This window comes from Chlamydotis macqueenii, chromosome 3 (genome assembly GCF_036417535.1).
Source record: "Chlamydotis macqueenii isolate bChlMac1 chromosome 3, bChlMac1.mat, whole genome shotgun sequence".
Taxonomy (NCBI): Eukaryota; Metazoa; Chordata; class Aves; order Otidiformes; family Otididae; genus Chlamydotis; species Chlamydotis macqueenii.
In genome coordinates, this window is record NC_141558.1 from 59486138 (window position 1) to 59506672 (window position 20535).

Consider the following 20535-nt stretch of genomic DNA (forward strand, 5'->3'; position numbering starts at 1 on the left):
ACACACACACACATACATCCCCTGGATTTGATTAAGAACATTACTATGACGGGTATATCAAACACCTGGGGGGTAGAGACTGATATGCTGCAGAACAGTAACAGATACAACTTCCATACACAAGGGAGTGAAACATGCATCCACAGAGAAATAACAGAGTCCCTATGAAAAACACAGATTCCCAATAAACTAATGTTTTAGGTAGAGAGAGGAAGAGCATGGTACTAGGGACCAACCGTGAGCACAACAGCAAGGGTCATATACTGAAAGAGGCTCGGAGATTAGAGAGGCTGCAAGCTGAACAATGAAAGATGCCAACTATCCCTATGCATAGATGCTGTATGAGATAAGAAGTTACACATTTAAACACATAAATAATTGCCTCATAGAGCAATTATTCAGGAAATGCACAAGAGGCACAGTAATTCCTGACTTGGTTCAGAGGAACGCGCAGGATCTGGTTCCAAACGCTGCAAAGATTCATTCTGCCAGGCCCTAGATATACTGAACTGCAGGAGGAGCAACAGTACCTTCCCCCATCTCGTACCATTGCATTTTCTTTAAGTGAGACTAAATTAAAAAAAAAAAGCTGTTAAAAAAATCCCCAAAGACGTAAGCCAACAGTTAAACAGTTAAAGTGTTTGCAAGTCGCAAAACCACTATAGTGGAGGCTCACTGAATTCATATTTAACCCTTTTGTCATTTAATCATTCTACCAAAAGGTATTCTCTGCCAAGTTAAAGCCATGTCCATGTAGGAAAAAAATCTGAAAATCAACAAAACAAAACACACTGTCATATTTTATGTAAGATTATAGTGAACAGGGCAAAAAAAAAAAGGGTTTTGAGGAGCAACTTGTTAAAAGAACATAAAACAAGTTATATTTTTCTCAGGAGCAGGAGGTCTGCCAGAAACGTACAGGACTGATAAGTAATGTGTAAATGAAGCGACCAAAGAAGAGATCACAGCAGAAAACCTGAATTAATTTTCTGTATCTATATTATCTCTTTAGGATTTACAGGAGTGACTTCGGAAGAACTGTCTCAAACTGAATTTCAGTTAAAAGTTGTAACACAAACTGAGGAAATCAACACTGGCTAGTTACCAGCGCCAGATGGTCTTCAGCCACCAATTAAACAAAACTCAAGTATGACACAACTGAATTGTTAACTGTAGTAAATCCATCACTGAAGATAACACTGTTCTTTTATAAAGTCGTAACTCATGAACTATTGGAGTTTTTGAGGAACTTCATAAGCATGTGGATAAGGAAGACCAAAAAAAAAAAATAGATATAGAAAGTTTTAATTAAGAAATTAAGTTGGCATAGGGAAAAAAAAAATAAAAGGTGCTCACATGGATAAACAAGTTTAAAAGTTGAGAAAGAAAAGGTAAGAATGCATGGTGTCATTGCAGGCAGGTCACCAGGGTAGCACTTGGGCCCACGCTGTTCAACATACACCTGACCTGCAGGTGGAGGTGAATAAGTGAAGTGATAAGGTTGGTTGCTCATACTTAATTATTGAAGGTTTTAAAGAAACAAAGTGCAGAGAGCTCCAGACGAACTTCCTGAAATTCGAGACCTCATGACTGACTGATGAAAAAATGACAGATGAAATGCAGTTACGTATAAAGCAACAAAAATGACAAAAAGTCCCAAACTGCATTCACAGTGATTGAATCTGAACTGTCTACCACTAGACATGAAAGATCACTGAGTTAAGTAAATATGAAAATGTCAACTTGGTGATTAAAAATAACCAAAAAACCCAAACAAATATCAGAAGTCATAGAATCATAGAATCATTTAGGTTGGAAAAGACCTTCAAAATTATCAAGTCCAGCTGTTAACCTAGCACTGCCAAGTCCACCACTAAACCATGTCCCTAAGCAAGTCATTAAGGTACAGAGGACAACAAAATTACTATCCTACCATAGAGACCATTGCACATTCGCGTCCAGATAAGATGCAAATGTAAGGTATGTTTCTGATTTCCCCTCACTTATGAAGACAGAGAAGAACAAGAAAAGGTTCCAGAAGGGCAATGAAGATGACAAAACTTCTGGAATTCCTTCCCCACACAGCACAACAAAAAGAGCTGCAACTCTTCGACCAGAGGAGAGGACAACCGATAAGTAGCACGACAAAGGTAAACAGCTAGGGTGGTTCACTGTGTGAAGAATCATAGAATCATAGAATGGTTAGAGTTGGAAGGGACCTTCAAAGTTCATCTAGTCCAACCCCCCTGAAGGAGCAGGGACATCCCCGACTAGATCAGGTTGCTCAGAGCCTCATCCAGCCTGGCCTTGAATGTTTCCAGGGATGGGGCTTCCATCACCTCTCTGGGCAAGCTGGTCCAGTGTTCTACAACCCTCATTGTAAAAAATTTTTTCCTAATATCCAATCTAAATCTACCTACCTAGAAGTTCTTTCCAAAGGGACAATAGACAGTTACACTGTAAAACTTACTCCCATAGGATGTGGTGAATGCCATGAGATTACAAAGGTTCAAAAGCAATTCTGAAAATTAGTGTACGTAAATCTCATTAATGGCTACTAAATCATAGAATCATAGAATGGTTAGGGTTGGAAGGGACCTTGAAAGGTCATCTAGTCCAACCCCCCTGCAAGGAGCAGGGACATCCCCGACTAGATCAGGTTGCTCAGAGCCTCATCCAGCCTGGATGGATGCAAGGACATTACATGCAAGTGACAATCTTACTGAGAAAGCATACTAGGAAATTATGACTACATGTTTGTTCTGTTCAGTCCTTCCTTAAGCACCCACTGTTGACCACCATCTGAGACAGGCAGATAATAAAACTAAACAGACCTTTGATCTGGCCAAATGCAGTTGTTCTTGCTGCTTCCATGCTTTGTTGAAAAACTCCAACTTTGATTCAAAGATCAGTGGTGAGAGGGTGAGATGGCAAGAGAAAGCACACACGTACACACAGCCTGAGACGGTAGCTAGAAACTCAGTCAAAGCTTTCAAAATTCAAAGACATCATGCTGAAGCAGCCAGTGCTGACTACTCTGCCGGTTCTCCTAGTGCCATGGACGAGGTCATTTCACTCCAAAAATATGCGGTCACTTCTCACTCACTCAACAATGGTCCAGAAGCAGCGGATGATCCTTCAACACAGCATATGTACACGCTTCTAGCAGCAATCACTCCTACACATCTGTACCAAGAGACTCCCTGTGTTCAGCAATACCTTTGGAACACCCCTTGGAAACAGCAGGTCTTTAAAACATACCTGTTGGGAACACCTATGTCTTCTGGGATTACAGAGACGAATATTATTTCTGGTCTTTTCCTCTGTGCATAATGTAGATGAAGCAAAGAAGAAAAAAAAAAAAAAGAAAAAGAAAACAACGCCACAAACCACACTGGCCCCTGCCCCCCCCCCCCCCCAAAAAAAAAAAAGACCACTAAAAAATCTTTTTTTTTTTTTGGTTCACAATGGCACATTAAAAGCACCAGCACATATTTTTGTCAGGACTCCAAGACTGCAAGATAAGGTTTCACCCTTATTATACCTAACAAAATATTGCTTATTTCAAGATCAAGTTTTTTTTTTTTTTTTTAAACAAAACCAGCATCCCAGATGGATGTCACCTGCCTGCATCCCAAGATTTTACAGTCACAGAAGCAAAACACTGTACTAAGTATGGGACCAATGGACCGAAGAACAGGAGGCAGACTGGGATACTGAGATGGGGGGGCTCTCAGCTCTGTCTTTCACAGATATGCAAAAGCCCCACAATGAGCCTCAACACCATTTCACCTCTCAGGCTCTGGGTCCTGCTGAAAGAAACTCCCTTCGTGCAGGCTGAACCAGATTTATGAATAAAGACGGCTTCTGGCAGATTATGGCAAAGGAGGAGCATCCAGAATAAGGGCTTGGGAACTCATTCCCCTTATAACTTACAGAGCATAATGTGGGAACATACTAGAATACCATCAAGACAACTAAATTAGGTTAGACATACTACAAGTTTCAGAGTAATCCAAAATCAGAAGGCAAGATTTAAATCACTCTTCTCAGATTAGAGGAAAAGTGAATAAGCAAGAAACCAGTTTCCAGTTGCTAATCTAACGCAGTTCAGGGTTTGGAACCTCAAACATTGCTGAGCAGTTACTTGTTGCCTCACTTGTTCTGGGTCATTCGGAGCAAGTCATACATCTGCCTGTTGATAACCCGCAAGGGATACTCCAGCAACTCACGCAGGGTTGCCATTTTCCGCTATGCAAAGCTTTCTATCCTCATAGTTTCACTGGGTCCAGACAACGGGACACTGAAGTTGTACCTGACCAATGCACCACCTCAGATAAACGAGTTGTATACTGCGCTAGTATCTGCAGGTGTGAGAAAAAGAAATTAAAGATTAATTAAATTAATTAAAGAAATTTAAAGATAGATACAGAGCATAGCATGGCACGGCACCGCCACCTGTCACCGCACCAGCAGCCACAGGAGAAAGATAGGAACAAGGAAATGTAACTGCGCAGGTCATGGTCATGTCAGGACACCAAGGTCTGCCTGCCCGTGGCAGCTTTTTCAGAGAAGGAAATAAAGACATGCATCCTGTAGGACTGATCCTCTGCTGCTCCCCAATGGGCAACGAATTCCACTGGCCAGCAAATGCGTGTTCATGTAATAACCAGGTGGCAATTTCACCGCTGTGAACACACAGGAAATCCCATGGGAAAGAAACACAGAAATGACTGACCCGCAGGTCCTGACCTAGTGACATAGCACGTGATCAGACTGCTGATGGGAACCGAGCCAATTAAACCAAAACCCAGGCATTTTCAAGAGTCATGCATTATGGAGATGTAATGGTAACACAGGGGAAAGCTCATTTGGCAGGTAAAATACAGAGACTTTGGCTCTAAATGTGAATGAGCATTACTTACTGGTTTTACAGTGCCACAGGAAGAATGAAGGATCCTTTCAATTATCCCAAAAGGGACTAATAAAGGAGTGGTAACATCTGCGGGGATTTTGAACCACCACCACCTGTGCAGGGTTCAGAACAGAGGACCTGAATGGCAAGTTATATTCCCATTACAGCTTAAAACCAGCGTGCAAAAGCTATCCTTGGACACTGACCACTTTTAGATCTGATCTTTGTCCAGGATGAAGGTAATTCCCAACAGACCTACAAGTGGATAGAGCAGGTGTACCACTACCCACCTCCCCGCCTGTGTGAACACCATTACCGGCAGGTCCAGCTCAGGCTGGGAAGGTGCTCAGTTAGCTGTGCAGCCCAGAAGCTGCGGAGAAGCTGCACCACAAAAGCCAGCCCAGGAGAACAACTGCAGTTTCAGTGAGAATCACCCACATCAAGTCAGCAAAGAAGATTCAGAAGTCAGAAGGTGACACAAGCAAGTGTGCTTTCATGGGCATCCAAACGCCTGATGCCAACTCCCAATGGCTGTCTGTGAGCTCCAAGCGCAGCTGCTCCCCTCCACGGTCAGTGCGTGCATTCGTTCCCTCTCCCGCATCTGTTCTGGTGCCTAAATAAAATCTGAGCATATGCTGTCATCTTCCTTTTGATCAAAGCACTCGTACTGCCTCTGCCTCCCTTCCAGTTGCCTAGATTTATGAAGCTCATAGAAACTTAATTATTTTTGAATCATCCCCTCCCCCTACTCCATTTGCTAAAAATGAGTGAAGTCTGACAACAGATTCAAAAGTAATTAGGGGAAAACACACACAGGCAGCGAGATTACCCCAGACACCTTTCCTTTGGAAACCAGGCTAAAAACCACAGCATTGTATTTATTAAAACAGTTCCCTGAAGTCACATTCGTGATTGCTGTACTTCTGTTATTGGCAATACAGCAGATTTTTAAAACAATTTTTGGAGGATTATATTCGGTTTCTACAAATCAGATTGATTTCACCCCTTCTAGCTGCAGGCAAGCCACTTATGAACAATTTTGCATCTGTTAAATGGGGATGGTAAGTACCTACCTGCCTCAGATGTGGTCTGTGTGCAAACACAAACAGTGCTTTGAAGATCTTTAAAGCATTGCTCTACTTAAAAAATAATTATTATCAATATTGCTGTAAGATTAGCACAATTGGATGGCTGTAACCTTATAAAAATAGAAGCACAATAGAGGTCTAATCCTCAGATATAGTTAAGTGCAGTAGAGGAAGTAATTCATTTAGCAAATCTTTGGCCAAGTTAGCTTTCTGCTGCAATTTAACTCTTAGTACTTAGTAAACAGTGCATTTTTGGGACAGTTCCATTGCTTTTAAGAAGACAAAGAAATAATGGGCCAGAAAAATTTTCAAGCAGGCCTTTCTCAATTTTCATTCTCAGTCAGTGCTCACTGGATAAAAATATGTTGCCTTGCACCTTGAATTCATCTTGGTCATGCCACTGAGTACTGAAGGGTCTGAAGGAAACTCTGCCAGTGCTTCCACATAGACAGACCCGTTCAACCTCCGGCTCCCTACCACCTTCCTGAAACCTCACCAGCACACCCACACACGCTGTGTGCTGACCTGCAGCGCGAGAACAACCTGCCATGCTGCTGCCTGCCTCACTGCTGCGCACGCCAGGGGCAGGTGGTTGGGATGACAGCTTTCTCCTTAGCACCCGTGGAGGCTACAGAAAATGACCACAAACTCTTTGGCCTTTGAAGGGGACAGGCAGTGCAACAAAGGTGTCAACACCCCATGCAAGCATTGCAGACCCTCTCACCTCCTCCCACCCCCAAATATACGTTGAAGGATGACTTTTGAACACAAAACCATCCTTACATGCTCCACAACATCCAGGCACTGGTACAAGGGGCCACCACCTGCTTCCCCACTCCTTTCTTCCCCCCATCCCAGTCCTGTAGCATGGGCAGAGTGGCAGGGATGAGTCCAGCGCATGTTAAATCAATTAATCTGTCAGCTGGGTGAAAAAAATCTCTGGATGTGTTTCCCAAGTCATCAGTCAATGATCAGCTGCCAAATTGCCCTGAATAAGTAGCCCAAGCAGCTGTCATCTTATTCTTATCAGCTTACCTGAATGTGTTCTGGACTTCTCCCTTGTGCCCTAATTTAATTCTTTAATTATGATGAATTAATAGCCAGTATTTTTAATAAATGCTGAGACAGTTGCTGTTTCCTCACATATACCCAGTAAGTGTTATATTACAGATTTAGCTAAGGTGTGCTGTGATCGCGACAAAGTTTTAAACTTCTAGCTGGTATTTCCTTTTCCAGCAGGCATTCATCTTGCAAGACTCTAACTTATTAATGTCTCTTTTCATACACAAAACTACAAACTACCTACAAAGACATAAAGTGTGAAATTAAAAAATAATCGCCACTTAGCGTCAATTGTGTGCTTTACATATAAGAATTCAAATGAGAAAAGAAGTCAGAAAAAACAACATTTAATTATAAAAGAGTTTTTTAAATTAAAAAAGATAATGGCACTAAACCAGAAACAAAGTTATTTAAGAGATCATAGCCACAGGGCAGTTGTAATTTTATACTGAAACTGTACAGCTGTTCCTATCATCTGCACTTTGCTCCTGATTAAAATAACATCTAGAGTTCCAGTAACAAGCAATCTTTTACAGAACTATAAGGTATTATGAAAACACACATCATTTTTGTATTATATGACAAAAAAACTTCATTTATTACATTAGATTATTACATATTTACCTAAGCATTGTATTGTTTTTGTACTCTACTCCTTACATTTAAAGAACAGGGAGTGTGGTTTGTTCTGTCGACACAAGTGATTTGTCTTACAGGGTTCGCTCAGAGTGGCACAGTGCTTATACCACCTCGGGGTACTCAACTAGATGGAGCATCCTATTTTATTCATCCTGCTTTTCAGAATCCTTCAGTGCTTCCTTTCCATATGAAGACAGCCTTCGACTTTAAAAAAATAATAAATACTTACACCCCCAAAATTGTTCGTATGCTGTGGATAACTAATCAGTAGATGTCTAATTTTTCTATGACCTTTCAGAGTTCTGTTTCACTGCTTATATACAAAACTGAGAGTTCCAGTGGTTACTTTGGGAACAACACAGTCAGGGCCTGTATCAAAAGCTCAGCAGAAGGGCCTTTTATTCCTTTAATCAGCTTTGATCACGTAAAAAAAACGTAATTCAGTCCTTGATTGTATGTATTCCCTATGAGGTCAACATAATTCTGTGTGTGCATTGAAAGAAAATATTTCATTCCAAGGATATAATTTCACAGTAGTTATTTCAGGTAGTCAGCATGCAAGTGCAAGCACTTAAGCATGGCTGAGCTAGTTTACAAATAAATTGTAAAGTGGTACACAAGTCAGTGAGCCCAAAGTTGCTGTGGGACTGGGGTTCTGGAGCTACAGTCCACAGATCTTTGTGCTGCAACAAGCCACGTCAGTCTATAATTCATTATCAGTGAATTCCACGGGAAGCTTTCAGTCCTTCCCTGCAAAAAGAAGGATTTTCAATACTTCACCGTTGGACTATTAATTTTTGAAGTGGTTTAGACAGCATCTATCAGCATAAGGGAAATCAGAACTTGATTTCTAGCCTCGTCCAGGATACACCAGACATAAAGCTGATGGTAGATAACACCCAAAAAGCCTTATGTGAACTCCACAGTAGACCTGTACACTGACTTCGAGTGAAAGGTCTGGTGGTTTGCTACCTATGACATTTAGACTACAGTTTCCCTGCACAGTTATTTCACTCTTCCTGAAAGTTTTTATTGTGCCTGTAATTGGCAGGTTTTGGCATTTCACAAAATGCAATCTATCAGATGTCCAAAAAACCGGAAACCAGTGTAACGTGGCTGCATATCATTGCTGAAAAACCTAAAGGTCTTTCTAGTGCATGACAATATTCCAGAAAGGAGACTGTCAAGAGTGGTGAGCTTTAAAAATTACTCATCTCGTCATACGGTCCTTTCTTTTTTTTTTTGTTTTTAAAAAAATAATCTCAAGAATACAATCGACTCAAATAAGAATAAAAAATATTTAAAAGATCTAGCAAAAAAAGCTGCATAGAAAGCATTTTCACAGTTGTTTTTAAATAGTTTTCATCAAACTTTACCTAGAAAGTGAATAAAATCAAGATTTCCAAAGACAAAACATATTGCATTGCAGTTTTTTCCTGTGAATTTCACACTTACTTGGGAAATTCCTATGACTGGTTTTAGGTATTTTTAATACTGTACCATTCAGAAGTGCTGATCAGGGTTTGCTTCTCCAGTGTAGTAGCACTGTGAAGACCTATATGAACACAGAATTCTACACAAACAGATTGTAGATCTCTAATATAAAGAAGTTAAACACCTGTTTGAAAAATAAATTCTTCCAAAACAAGACCTACCAGATGGGAGGTAGATTAGTGCCATTAAAATATTTAAGGTACTTATCCTAATTTCTGGGATGAATGGGAAAGCTGTGCTATGTCCAAAATTTTGCTGTAAGTAAAATTTAAAATTTATTGGTAATCACTGTTGGGTTTCCATTACTTTTTTTTTTCAGCTGTATGAGGTCCTATTAATGTATATAATACAGTCGGACGTTGAAAGGACACACTATCCCTTTGAAACATTCAGCCTTACAAAGTAAGTCCACAGGTTGTTCTTTTGCCATTAGTTGTGAACTTAGCTCTGCTTAGATTTTATAACCCACTCAGCATTTGGGTTGAGCTGGTATAGGTCCTTCATGTAGGTATCATCATCAAGGCAGCGTTCTCCTAGAAACAGAAGAGATATGCAGTCACATCAGTACAAAAAAAAAAAAAAAAAAAAAGAACAGAAACAATTCGCAAAGTTCCTGTCACTGTTTTATTCCATCTAGGTTTTCTCTCTCTAGTATTAATCAAAGGACAATGCAGCTAAAACCTAGAAGTGCTCTTACTCTTCCCATCTGTCTTGGGGAGGAAGTGGAACAGAGGAAGAAGGAAGGAGAGTAGGGGCTGTGCCACCTCTGTGGCACATTCTAGGTCAGATTCTTCACACAGACCATGCACATGCACAGAGCTCTCCTCTGCAAAGGCTTAGGAAAAAAGGATCAATGCCCTGGTCCTCTCGTGGTTAAATCCAAACACTAGATTCACATTTGCATAGAAGCCCATTAAAATTTTAGGTTCTTTTCCCCTTCTTAAATGGAAAGTTTCAGCAAGGTTTGTCTTGCTGAGAATGTGTTAGTTCCTATCGTGCTCCTCTGTCAGCAGTTCTGCATAGCACTTGTAATGGTTACTGTCCTAGTAGGGAAAAGTAGTACAGTGTTCTTGATGCATTACAAGCAATTAATTTGTATCTAGTAGCTATGATGAAAATAGCATATGCTAATCCATCAAGATCTGTGTACTCTTCCCATTCCCCTGCAGGCAAAGCATTATCTTATATATTTGCAGCTCTACGTCACAGCCCCTCTCCTAATCCGCTATGCAAGTGGTTGGGGTAGATGTCTCGTGTGCCAGCCAGATGTTTCCAGCAGATGTGTTCCTGAAGCAGGAGGCAAGCAGAGATGCAGTGCTGCAGCTGGGTCTGCCAGCTCTTTGGACTCCCTGCACAGAGCAGACAAGGAAGCACAACTCCCTGGTCAACCAGGCTTGGTCTCCATCTGCTCCCTCTCCATCCACTCTCCTTGCTAGGTGGCAGCCTCTCTTCCCTCTAGGATCTTTATCCCAACCTACATGACCTGTATCATCTATGCTGCTGAACTAGGCCCTCTCCCCCACGCAGTGCAGCACATTCAGGCAGTGAGAGCACAGGAACAGTGGTTTGTCATGTCCCTATCTAGTCCCAGTCACGAAGCAAAGGCAGAAGTCTCATGCAGTGCCCTGAAGCCCTACAGCGTACGCCGTACTAAAAAAATGTCTGGAGACTTCAGCAGCTCCATCTGATAGGAACAGGATTGCAGCATTGCACATGTTACAATTGGAGCATAAGTGTAAGCATGTGAATACATCATGAGGCTGCCGAGGCTCCTAGTTTTTGGGCTCCCTCTATATGAGTCAGTCACATCAGAAAGAGAGAAAGAAATGGCAACGATCAAGACAGCTGGGTTACTTAAACTTGTACAGCAGGTTAAAGTCAGAGAGTTTTTCTTATCTCAACTAAGGGTATTTTTAAGGACTAGTATTTGTAAGGGTTGATTGAAGTTAAAATTATCTGGCAGCAAACGTTCAGACAGAGGAAACATCTAAGCTTTCGATCCCATTTCATAACAAAACAAAACAAATCGGCAACTAGCTATGTATTTTCTCTAAAAGACAATTTCTGTCATATGTTTGAAGTGATAGTAGGTTGTTCCACTAGAATTGTGTTAGAAAAACTTTTTTGTACAATGATTACACCTTTGTAGAATAAAGAAGATACTTTTCTCCTTTAAAAAAGTCTGGCATCTGGGATCACAACCTGCTTTAATAGGCATAGCAAATGTATGTACATACTGGATATGCAAGAGAACATCTAATACATTAACTGGGCAACCAGCTATCTTAGTAACTTACTTTTTGTCATCAGATTTAGTAAAAACACTAAAACATATCTGTTGTGGGGAACATAGGAAAGTGTTACTTTTAATTTACTTCAAGTCTTTTGGTTTAGATACACATGAAAAAATTCATTTATTTAAAATATTGATTAAGTAAAAAGGAAAAATGATAGAAGTAGCAATTTACATACAGGATTTAAACTTGCAGAGTAGACAAGTACTGGGTATTCATGGAATTTTATAACTTCAAATAAAAGTTCAACAGGTCATGGTTAATAAGAAAAAAGTAAATGTAAGTCCAATTCTATACTGTTTTCTAGTTCTCTTATTTTTTTTTGCTAAGCATACAAAAATATTGTAATTAGAAACTGATACTTTTGCATTTGTCCAAGAAAATTTCAGAACTGTGTTCAAAACTGTGCTTTGGTGTTAACCTTGCTGATCTTCTATTTGCTTTAATTAAGATGGTCTGGAAGACACAGAGCAGGAAAGACTAACCGTTGGAAAATTTTATCACTAGGTCATCTTTCTGGTTGAGCTTTTTTTCCCCAAAGGAACCTGCAAGCAACGCTCAAATGCAGAGCACGAAGGACTGTAAGTTCACTTATTATGCTTCAATACAAAGGGATGAATAAGATGAACTTCAAGCACCTTCCTATCCAACCTGTCTGTGCTTCTGCACCGTACATACATATTGGGAACATTTGTTACAGCTGCAGTTGTTCTCTGTGAGAGATAATAAGATACTACTAATACAATGATCACACCAATATCTCTGCTTCCTTCTCCCCAAGGTTAACTGTCTGCCTTTATGTCAGAGAGAATAAAAATGCAACCACAGTGAAGCCCATGACAACGTGCCAAGGAATCCTATTCTAGCAAAAGCAGTTGTTCAGAAGACATTCTTACCAATATTTCCTCCTATTTCATAAAGAAAGACCTCTTCTTTCTTGAGTGTTTGGACATTTCCACTGTTAGGAACAAAACACAATGAATAACTATATTGAGAAAGAGCTTGTACATTGCCCACGCAGACGTGTTCAGAGAAATTATGCTAATTAAGATCAGCAGTGTACCTGTCATAAACCATCCATGTTTATACTCATTTACTGATACAGTAAGTGAACAAGAATACCCTTGCGTGTTAGTGCAAATGAATAGGCCTGCAACTGAGCAATACACTATAGAAAAGGTAAAATAAGACAGATGTGAAGAAACTGTGGTGTTTAGAAAAAAATTTCATGTTATTAACAAGTAGTCTGATATTTACCCTCTGGTTTCTCTTTCACTGCTGCTGTAAAAATAAGTATTCCCGTCAAACACTTCGTATTTCTGAAAAAGCCTTGTGGTTAGGCGGGAGAAACCACTTCTTGCTGTTTTTAATTATAATACAACTAAAAGAAGTAAAAATCAGACAGTGGAATAATAAAGTCCCCATATTACAAAGGGATTCTATTATTCTCACTGCTTAATTGTAATAATATATGCTAAGACATAGCCAGAAAGTAACTTCCTGTCAAAACTGTAAACCTCTAAAAACAGTATTTACGAAAGAGTAGCTTCTTAATCTCAACTAGTGTACCATATTACTGCTTTAGCATGAATAGCTATGTATGACACACACGTGTTCATTTTATGTTTTGCTAAGTCTATTCTGATTTCTTACTTTGCTCAGATATATAAAACATAGATATAAAAGCTTGATTAAAACTTCTCCATTTCTAAATGGATTTGGATGACTCAAACGTAGCTTTCCTTTTAAAACACTGCACATGCACATTTGCACATATTTATATCCCAACACCTATGCTGTTGCTATACTTAAATGCATTTTTTACCAGATATTTTCTTTCTCTTTTCCTCATTCCTTTGTTTCTTAGACTTATTTTCTTGGAGTTCCCTTCTGTCTTGTCCCCAGAAAGTTACAGAACTATTCCTGACCCATCAGATTAGATAGCAGTTAATTTTTTACTACTGGCACTCATGTATTCCTAAAGGCTTCATGAGCTTTAATGACATTAGGCACGTTAGGTTAATTCCTCAAGCATATATTCTAATGGCTAAATTCACCCAAAAAGTTCATTAACTCACTTGGACTTAAAGTAACTTAAAACTTTTTTCTTGACACAATATATGAAAAGCTACTTCTCCTGAAATGATAACAAAACAAAAATGAGTTTGTACCTTTTCTGGCTGAGAAACCTGGCTACTATATCACTGGCTTTCAGTTCTTCTGTCAGCTGTATTGCCATGGAAACTTTCGAAAGATGAGGCGCTTGCACCCGTATCACTCCCTGAGGAACATCAGCCTGCAAAGCAATAATGGTGTTGGAACAAAGCTGCTAGCAGCTGGCTTTGATGAGTGTCTCAAATACAGTACGGAATAAGTAACTTACAGTACTCTGTACTTAACTACTATCTACTACACTTCGCTGCAGAAATATGATAACTACACAGTAATTCAGTAAACAACATCAGACCTTCAAATCTCTTTTTAACAGCAGGGAGACCTTTAGAACAAAAGAACTGTAGTGTTTAATTATTTTTCAAAGATGTTAAGAATAACAATAACAGTTACTGCTATACTAAGAACACACTTTGGTATGATAAGAAGCATATGAGATTGATATGGAAAAGACTTGCTGCAGGCATGAAAGCCAGGCAACCCCCTCCTTGCACCAGCTCCCCACTAAAACATCCAGAAGAAACCTTTCCAATTTCATCTAATCTGAATTTCATGCCAAAAAAAGAAATCACAAAGTATTCATGGGTCAGTCTACTGTAAGCGATTCCTCTTTTCAAATATAATTTCCTTTTAAAACAGATATTCACTACTGCAGGTTTGTCACCCTGTTTTTTATTCTCCAGAATATATTCAGCTAGTCAACCTGCAGGTCTGACTACATAATGGATTTGTATTTTATTTCAACCCAAAAATTCTTGATGATGAATATCCATCATATTAGTTACAGAGAAGGAGGGCTCCAAAGGAGAGTTTTTCCGTTCAACTTGCAGTACATGGCATTTCAAGTTACAAAAGGCATAATTTATTTGTGAATAAGGTCATAATTTTGTTCCTCGAAATCTTTAGGTAATTTTTCTATTCTTATTACATTACCATTTAGCCAAATGTACTCATTTTGATAGGAAAAGAAATGCAAGAGTCTCAGTAGTCAAGGCTGATTATGACAGTTCATTCTCTTCTCCCCCCCACTCCTATTTACTGCAATTGTAAGGCTGAACATTTCCTCTTCCATAATCAATGAACAAATCTGGGCACCTGTGAACCTAGAATAGCTTCTCTGAAACCATTAGAGTTAAACGAATATAGAACACGTATAAATGTGAGCAGAATCAGAAGCACAGCTTCCTGAGAAATCTAAAGGCTCATAACTATACAAGTGATTAACTACTGTAAGTAATTTTAACCAAACAATCCACCTATATCCAGTCTTATTACTTACTGATTTAAAAATACTAGACATATAACTATATATGTCTAAAGTATTAAGAATCACCAATTGAGAATTTGCTTCATAGTAATTGTGTAATAAAAGATTCATAAGATTGCAATGGATCTCAAAGAGCAACTCCCTACATTTATCAAATCTGTTCTTTAAGGTCTCCACCCATGGAAAAAGTGGCTGTAGCCATCTGCTAGGAATTTAACTCCCGCTTAAAAATCTTTTGCCTATTTCCAAACTGTTGGGATCCTGGAAAAGGAAAGGAAACTTTTAAGGATGAAATCATTATTTACAGATGTCCCTGACTGGTCTTTCATCAAATTCAGCATAGTAAATTTAAACTGGTTTTCACTTTTGTATACAATTCTGTATCATTTTATCTCAGTTGATTTTAATGGAGTTTTTCCAACCTTCAGCAGGATATCAGGATTTTTTTTCTATACAGCAGCATAAGATAAATGATTTAAAAACCTGACTGCTTTGAGTATAAGAGAAAGAACAAGAAATGTCCACAGAGCTGTAACATTGGAACTAAATTATCTTTAAGGTCCCTTCCAACTCAAACCATTCCATGATTCTGTGACTCTATGATTACAGTCACAGGTCAAACGGAATAATTACTTTGTTTATTCAGACAGAATCATTATTAGCTCAGCTAATGAATGCATTTTGCCACTTTCACCACTTGCATTTACTGAAGAACTCATGCTCAGCTGCACAGTATGTTCACAGTGCCCAACTATAGAGAGAACAGATAATGAACATCCCCTAGGCCATTCACTGACCCAGCTGGTGGGAAAGAAAACATAGACATAAAACATACAGGAGCAGAGTCACATAAGGAACTGTCCTCTGGACAGCACAGTTCAAAACATCAAAGTTAGGACTCCACATCACAACACATAAGCCAAGTATCTTGGTTGTCAATCTGGCTGTCAATCAATAAGGTGACCGGCGGGTCACCTATACTATTTAGTTTGTGAGTCCCGTCTCCTGCTTCACAGGCTCTCTCAGGATGAGAGCGCCAAACACCGAAACCTCTGAGTTAGGTACTTGCACACTTTAAAAACCTGAAGAGAGATAATCCTTAGTTGACAGAAAATACACTGGCCTACAACACGTAGTCTGTAGCAGGCACAGCAGTCACCTGAGGTACTCATCCTCTTTCAAATCCTTTCTTTTCAGAGGGACTTGAATCTGTATATCACAAAAGAACTGCAGCTGCTTGGCTACAGGATGTGGAGTGGGTCTCTTTCAGATTCTCCTGTTCCATTTTGCATTATACACTTAAAAATTCACCAGGCTAGATGAAGAGAGGAACAAAGTGACTACGCAGTATTTTTGCTAAGGACTCAGATGATGGAAAATAATACATAGTTATTAAATGTGTGAATGATACCAAGCAGTAATGGGGCATGTGCATTATGAAGAACAAAACTGGAATTCAAAAGGCTCTTACTACATGCGAGACAAGTCTGAAAGAAATGTGATGCAGTTGTTCTCTTTGAACTGCAAAGTATTGCACCTAGTTCGGGACAAACAACTGTAAAACAATATAGAGAGAAATGATTTAACAGGTAGCAATTTTTTTAGTAAATAATCCGGCACTGCAGTGGATTACAAATTCAGCAAGAGTAAGTAACGTTATACTGTGAAAATTCAAACGGGTTATGCAAACAGAATGGCTATGGGATACAACGGTTATTCTAACCTGTATTAGACAAGCCCAGTAGCATTGCATTGGGCTGCTAACACAACTGCTCCTTTTTTTAGAACTGCAACATACAGACGGATACAATGACAGATGGTATAAATCTGGCTAATGCTAGCAGGTAAATTTTCACTCCTGAGGGCATCTTTCTTTGCTTTGCATCACAACAGCAACATAAAGACTTAATCCCTAACAATGACTTGGGGCCATAGGTATGCATTGCATACATATCCCGAAAAGCAATTAACCGTCATGAGCCCTCTAATATTAACCACTCAGTGCTGTACAGAGATCTTGCCCAAAGTTTGCTGTAAATGTTATTTAACCTCTGTCTTAAAGAGGGAAATGTGATTGATAGAGAGGCCTCATCAGAGATAAGATGAAATTTTATCCAAATCAGCTGACTGCCATTAAAAATGCAGATACTGAGGTATTTCTGGAGAGTATGGAAGTGACCCAAGCTCTGTCCATTTATGTGTAATCACTGGGGTGCCACAGCGTGTAATAGAAAACAGCAACTTTTACTTAGTTTTTACTCAGCTGCAGGTAAGATAATTAGCTCTCAAAAGTTTCAAACAGTTTTCACTGTAGTGGGGATTCACCGCAAGTCTAGGTGCCTCACTTGCCATCTGATAGTGAAATGCAGTTCAGGAAGTGCATAGGAAAATCACCTCAATTTCAAATTAAGGCAGTATAAATTGAAAATTGGGAAAAAACCCACAACAATTTTTCCTGAAAGAATAAGACAATTTTTAACTTCGAAAAATGTATTAAATTGTCATTCACAATGAAGCCTTATCAATTTGTGAATATGATTTTAAGAGTAATAATGTTCTCAGGCACCCAAATTACTGAATACTTTAAATAAGCATGAAGGATTTGTGAAAAAATCGTACCATTTAATTTTGAAGAAAATCCCCACAGAATTATAAGGCTTAAAGAAACTTATTGAATAGTAACTTTACATTTACATTTAAGTAAGAATGTATTACATGAGACTTCAGCCCTAACTCCCCAGTGGATTAAAAAGGCATATTTTAGTCTCAAAGATGAATAGCACTGAATTACAAAAAAATCCAGTAACTGAAGTTGCAACAGCATCGGCCTATTTCAATCTATTTGCTGTTATTTCTATGTTGAACAGGGGATGGCAGCAAGTGTCATCTCATCATAACTCAACTGAATTGTACTCAAATAATTATTTTCTTATTAGACAGCACAAAACAAAATGTCAATGTTCAATTAGCTTGATTTTAAAATTGTATGTAAGTCCTCATTCTGTGTACAGATTCCTTCATATAGATAGATATGAAAGTAAGGCAAAGTGATGCCTGGGGAATTAATTAATTTTAGACATTAAGAGATGTATCAAATACTAAGTACAAAATGAGGTAGGAACACTGAAATATAAGTCTCCAGCAGATATTGAATGCAGTTGTCCAAAGGATCCAGCTATGTGCACATGCAAAAAAAAAAGAAGGTATATTTGCAAGGTCAAACCAAGCAGATTTGAGGGGTATTATAGCATATTCATTTGCCATATTCTTTTTTTAGCTTAATAGCTTATAAAATGCCTTTATTACAATATGACAACCCTTTTTTGTAACAGTTTGCCATACAAATACCTGATAAGAAAACCACAGACCATTCAGACCAATGCATTCTTACAAGCTACCACAAGATGTCTCTAATTCACCATAATGGTCAGTATCATTTCAACCCACACGGTGATATTTTCATAACACCTAAATCTGTATGTATTCATTTTGTTATCAGGATACACAGATTTGGTGTTACTTGTTTACATATTTATAATAACTTTGGAAGAATGTATTTCAAATGCATGATAATTAAGATACCGCACTGCATACGCTAATGAGCTTCAAAATTTTTAATTACTAACTTCATTGAAATTGTAAATAATAAGTAACGTCAAGGTACATGAGAAACGTTTTTGAAAAATTTCCATGTCAGTGGGAAAAGTTCAATTAAAATATTTCTAAAATACAGGAAAAATTAATACTATAATGCCAGAGGATTTTTTTTTTGCTATTGTGAAGAATGTGTGAAGAGTGTTAAACTGAAACTTATGTCTTGACATCACTGACAGGTCTGGCAGAAGTCAATTACCTAACTGAGAGATGCTGAACTGTAGAATATATACACAGGGGTAAGTTGAGAGTATACACTTGGACAATAGCTGCATAATAAGTAGTTTATCAGTTTTTTGCATTCCTTTCATCCCTTGGGGTTTCTTGGGGTGGGCAGGTTGTGTATTTACAGTTAAACATAGTTAAAGATTCACTGGGGCAAAGAGTTCAGTGGTTTGGTAACTCCTGTAGGAGGAAGAAGGATTAAATGCTAGCTGTGTTTCCAAACACTACTAAATATCAAATAGGGAAATCTAGGTATTTATTTTTTAAGTAAACGAATGGTCTGCTGTGACTTACATTGGGCTGCAAAGCACCTGAACATTGGTACAGTGATACTGAGGTGCTGTCGCAACATTTGCTCCCTTTACAGATATAGACCTACTGTACTTTCGTTTCAGATGCCCAAACTGAAACAACCTGTGGGATATCATTTTCCGGAATATAAATATTCTGAAAAATTTGGGAAAACAAACAAACAAACAGCCCAACCCTCTAAATGTCTCACGCTGGTAACGCATAAACTATGAAACCCATATTAACTTGCTATCTATTGAAATTCTCAGTTAAATAAATGTAGATACCCCCTCTGCTATATCCACTTTATCACTAGAGATTATAATCTCACTAATAAAGTATTTCAGATGTATGTTTCCTTACATCATTAGGGATCCTCTCCTGTTTCTCATGCTTTTCCCGGTCATATGCCATCTTTTTCAGAAGTTTCTTCATAGCTTTGTCCTTTTTCTCCTTCTTCTGGCTTTCAGTGTTTTGTTTTCTCACTTGGTTAACAATAAACTTAGGAATCTAGATGAATACAGAGAGTAAGTATGAATACCCACATGATTTCCTTAAGTAACTAACTTACCAAAACTTTGTAAATTGACAGATTGTCAGGTAGAACTCAAAAAAAAAAAAGTACTTATTTCCAGTAATAATAGAATCATAGAATCATAGAATGGTTAGGGTTGGAAGGGACCTTCAAAGGTCATCTAGTCCAACCCCCTTGCAAGGAGCAGGGACATCCCCAAATAGATCAGGTTGCTCAGAGCCTCATCCAGTCTGGCCTTGAACGTTTCCAGGGAAACGTAATTAAAGATTCAAATAATATAAAATTAAAGATTCAAATAATATAAAATTAAAGATTCAAATAATATAAAACTGTGAAATAATATAAAACTGACTCCATTTGTGATGTTATATTTCATTTAGTAAACTCTCAGGGGAAGAGAGGTGGAATCATGCAGTGTTTTTACTTTCCTCCACCAAAAAATTTCATTCAATACTTAGTCTGTACAATGGTGATAATAACTTTTCCTCACATGCAGCAAAGGTCAAAATTGTTTAAATTTGCTGCTGGATAACAAAGCCCGAATTTCTCCAGTCTAAGCTTTGCTTCAGACCATGACACAACTTCATGTATTATCAAAACATGTGTTATATAATATGAAGTTTGGTCCAAAAGGGAAATGGACTAAAACACCGTGTTTCCTGCTAATACCTCTAAGCAGAAAAGAATAAATTCCTCATAACAATGTATACTGATAGGCCAAATAAAAATATCCCCCAAGGCCGTATCTTTGAGTTCACATATGATACATAAAATATTAAAACTCTCACCATCAGAGCTTAACTCGACCATAAGATGTAACGATTCTGTTTCGCTCCCATTAGAGTTACCTATAAGCAAGAACCCGCTTGGATGGAGCTGATCTTTCTCTAAATCATGGA

The 20535-nt window shown here is 38.5% G+C and overlaps 1 protein-coding gene across 3 annotated transcripts in view; it reads right to left on the reverse strand.

The window, feature by feature from the left end:
• Positions 1–7396: 7396 nt before the first annotated feature.
• ARHGAP18 (Rho GTPase activating protein 18) overlaps positions 7397–20535 on the reverse strand; it is a 92199-nt gene continuing 79060 nt past the window's right edge. For all 3 annotated transcript variants that reach the window (XM_086745154.1, XM_086745152.1, XM_086745153.1), the window contains 4 exons: positions 19465–19611; positions 13664–13788; positions 12389–12450; positions 7397–9731 (listed from right to left, as the gene is read on the reverse strand). In XM_086745154.1, the coding sequence (XP_086601280.1) occupies positions 9640–9731; positions 12389–12450; positions 13664–13788; positions 19465–19611 (426 nt within the window). In that variant the 3' untranslated portion in view covers positions 7397–9639. The remainder of the gene's footprint in view (positions 9732–12388; positions 12451–13663; positions 13789–19464; positions 19612–20535) is intronic.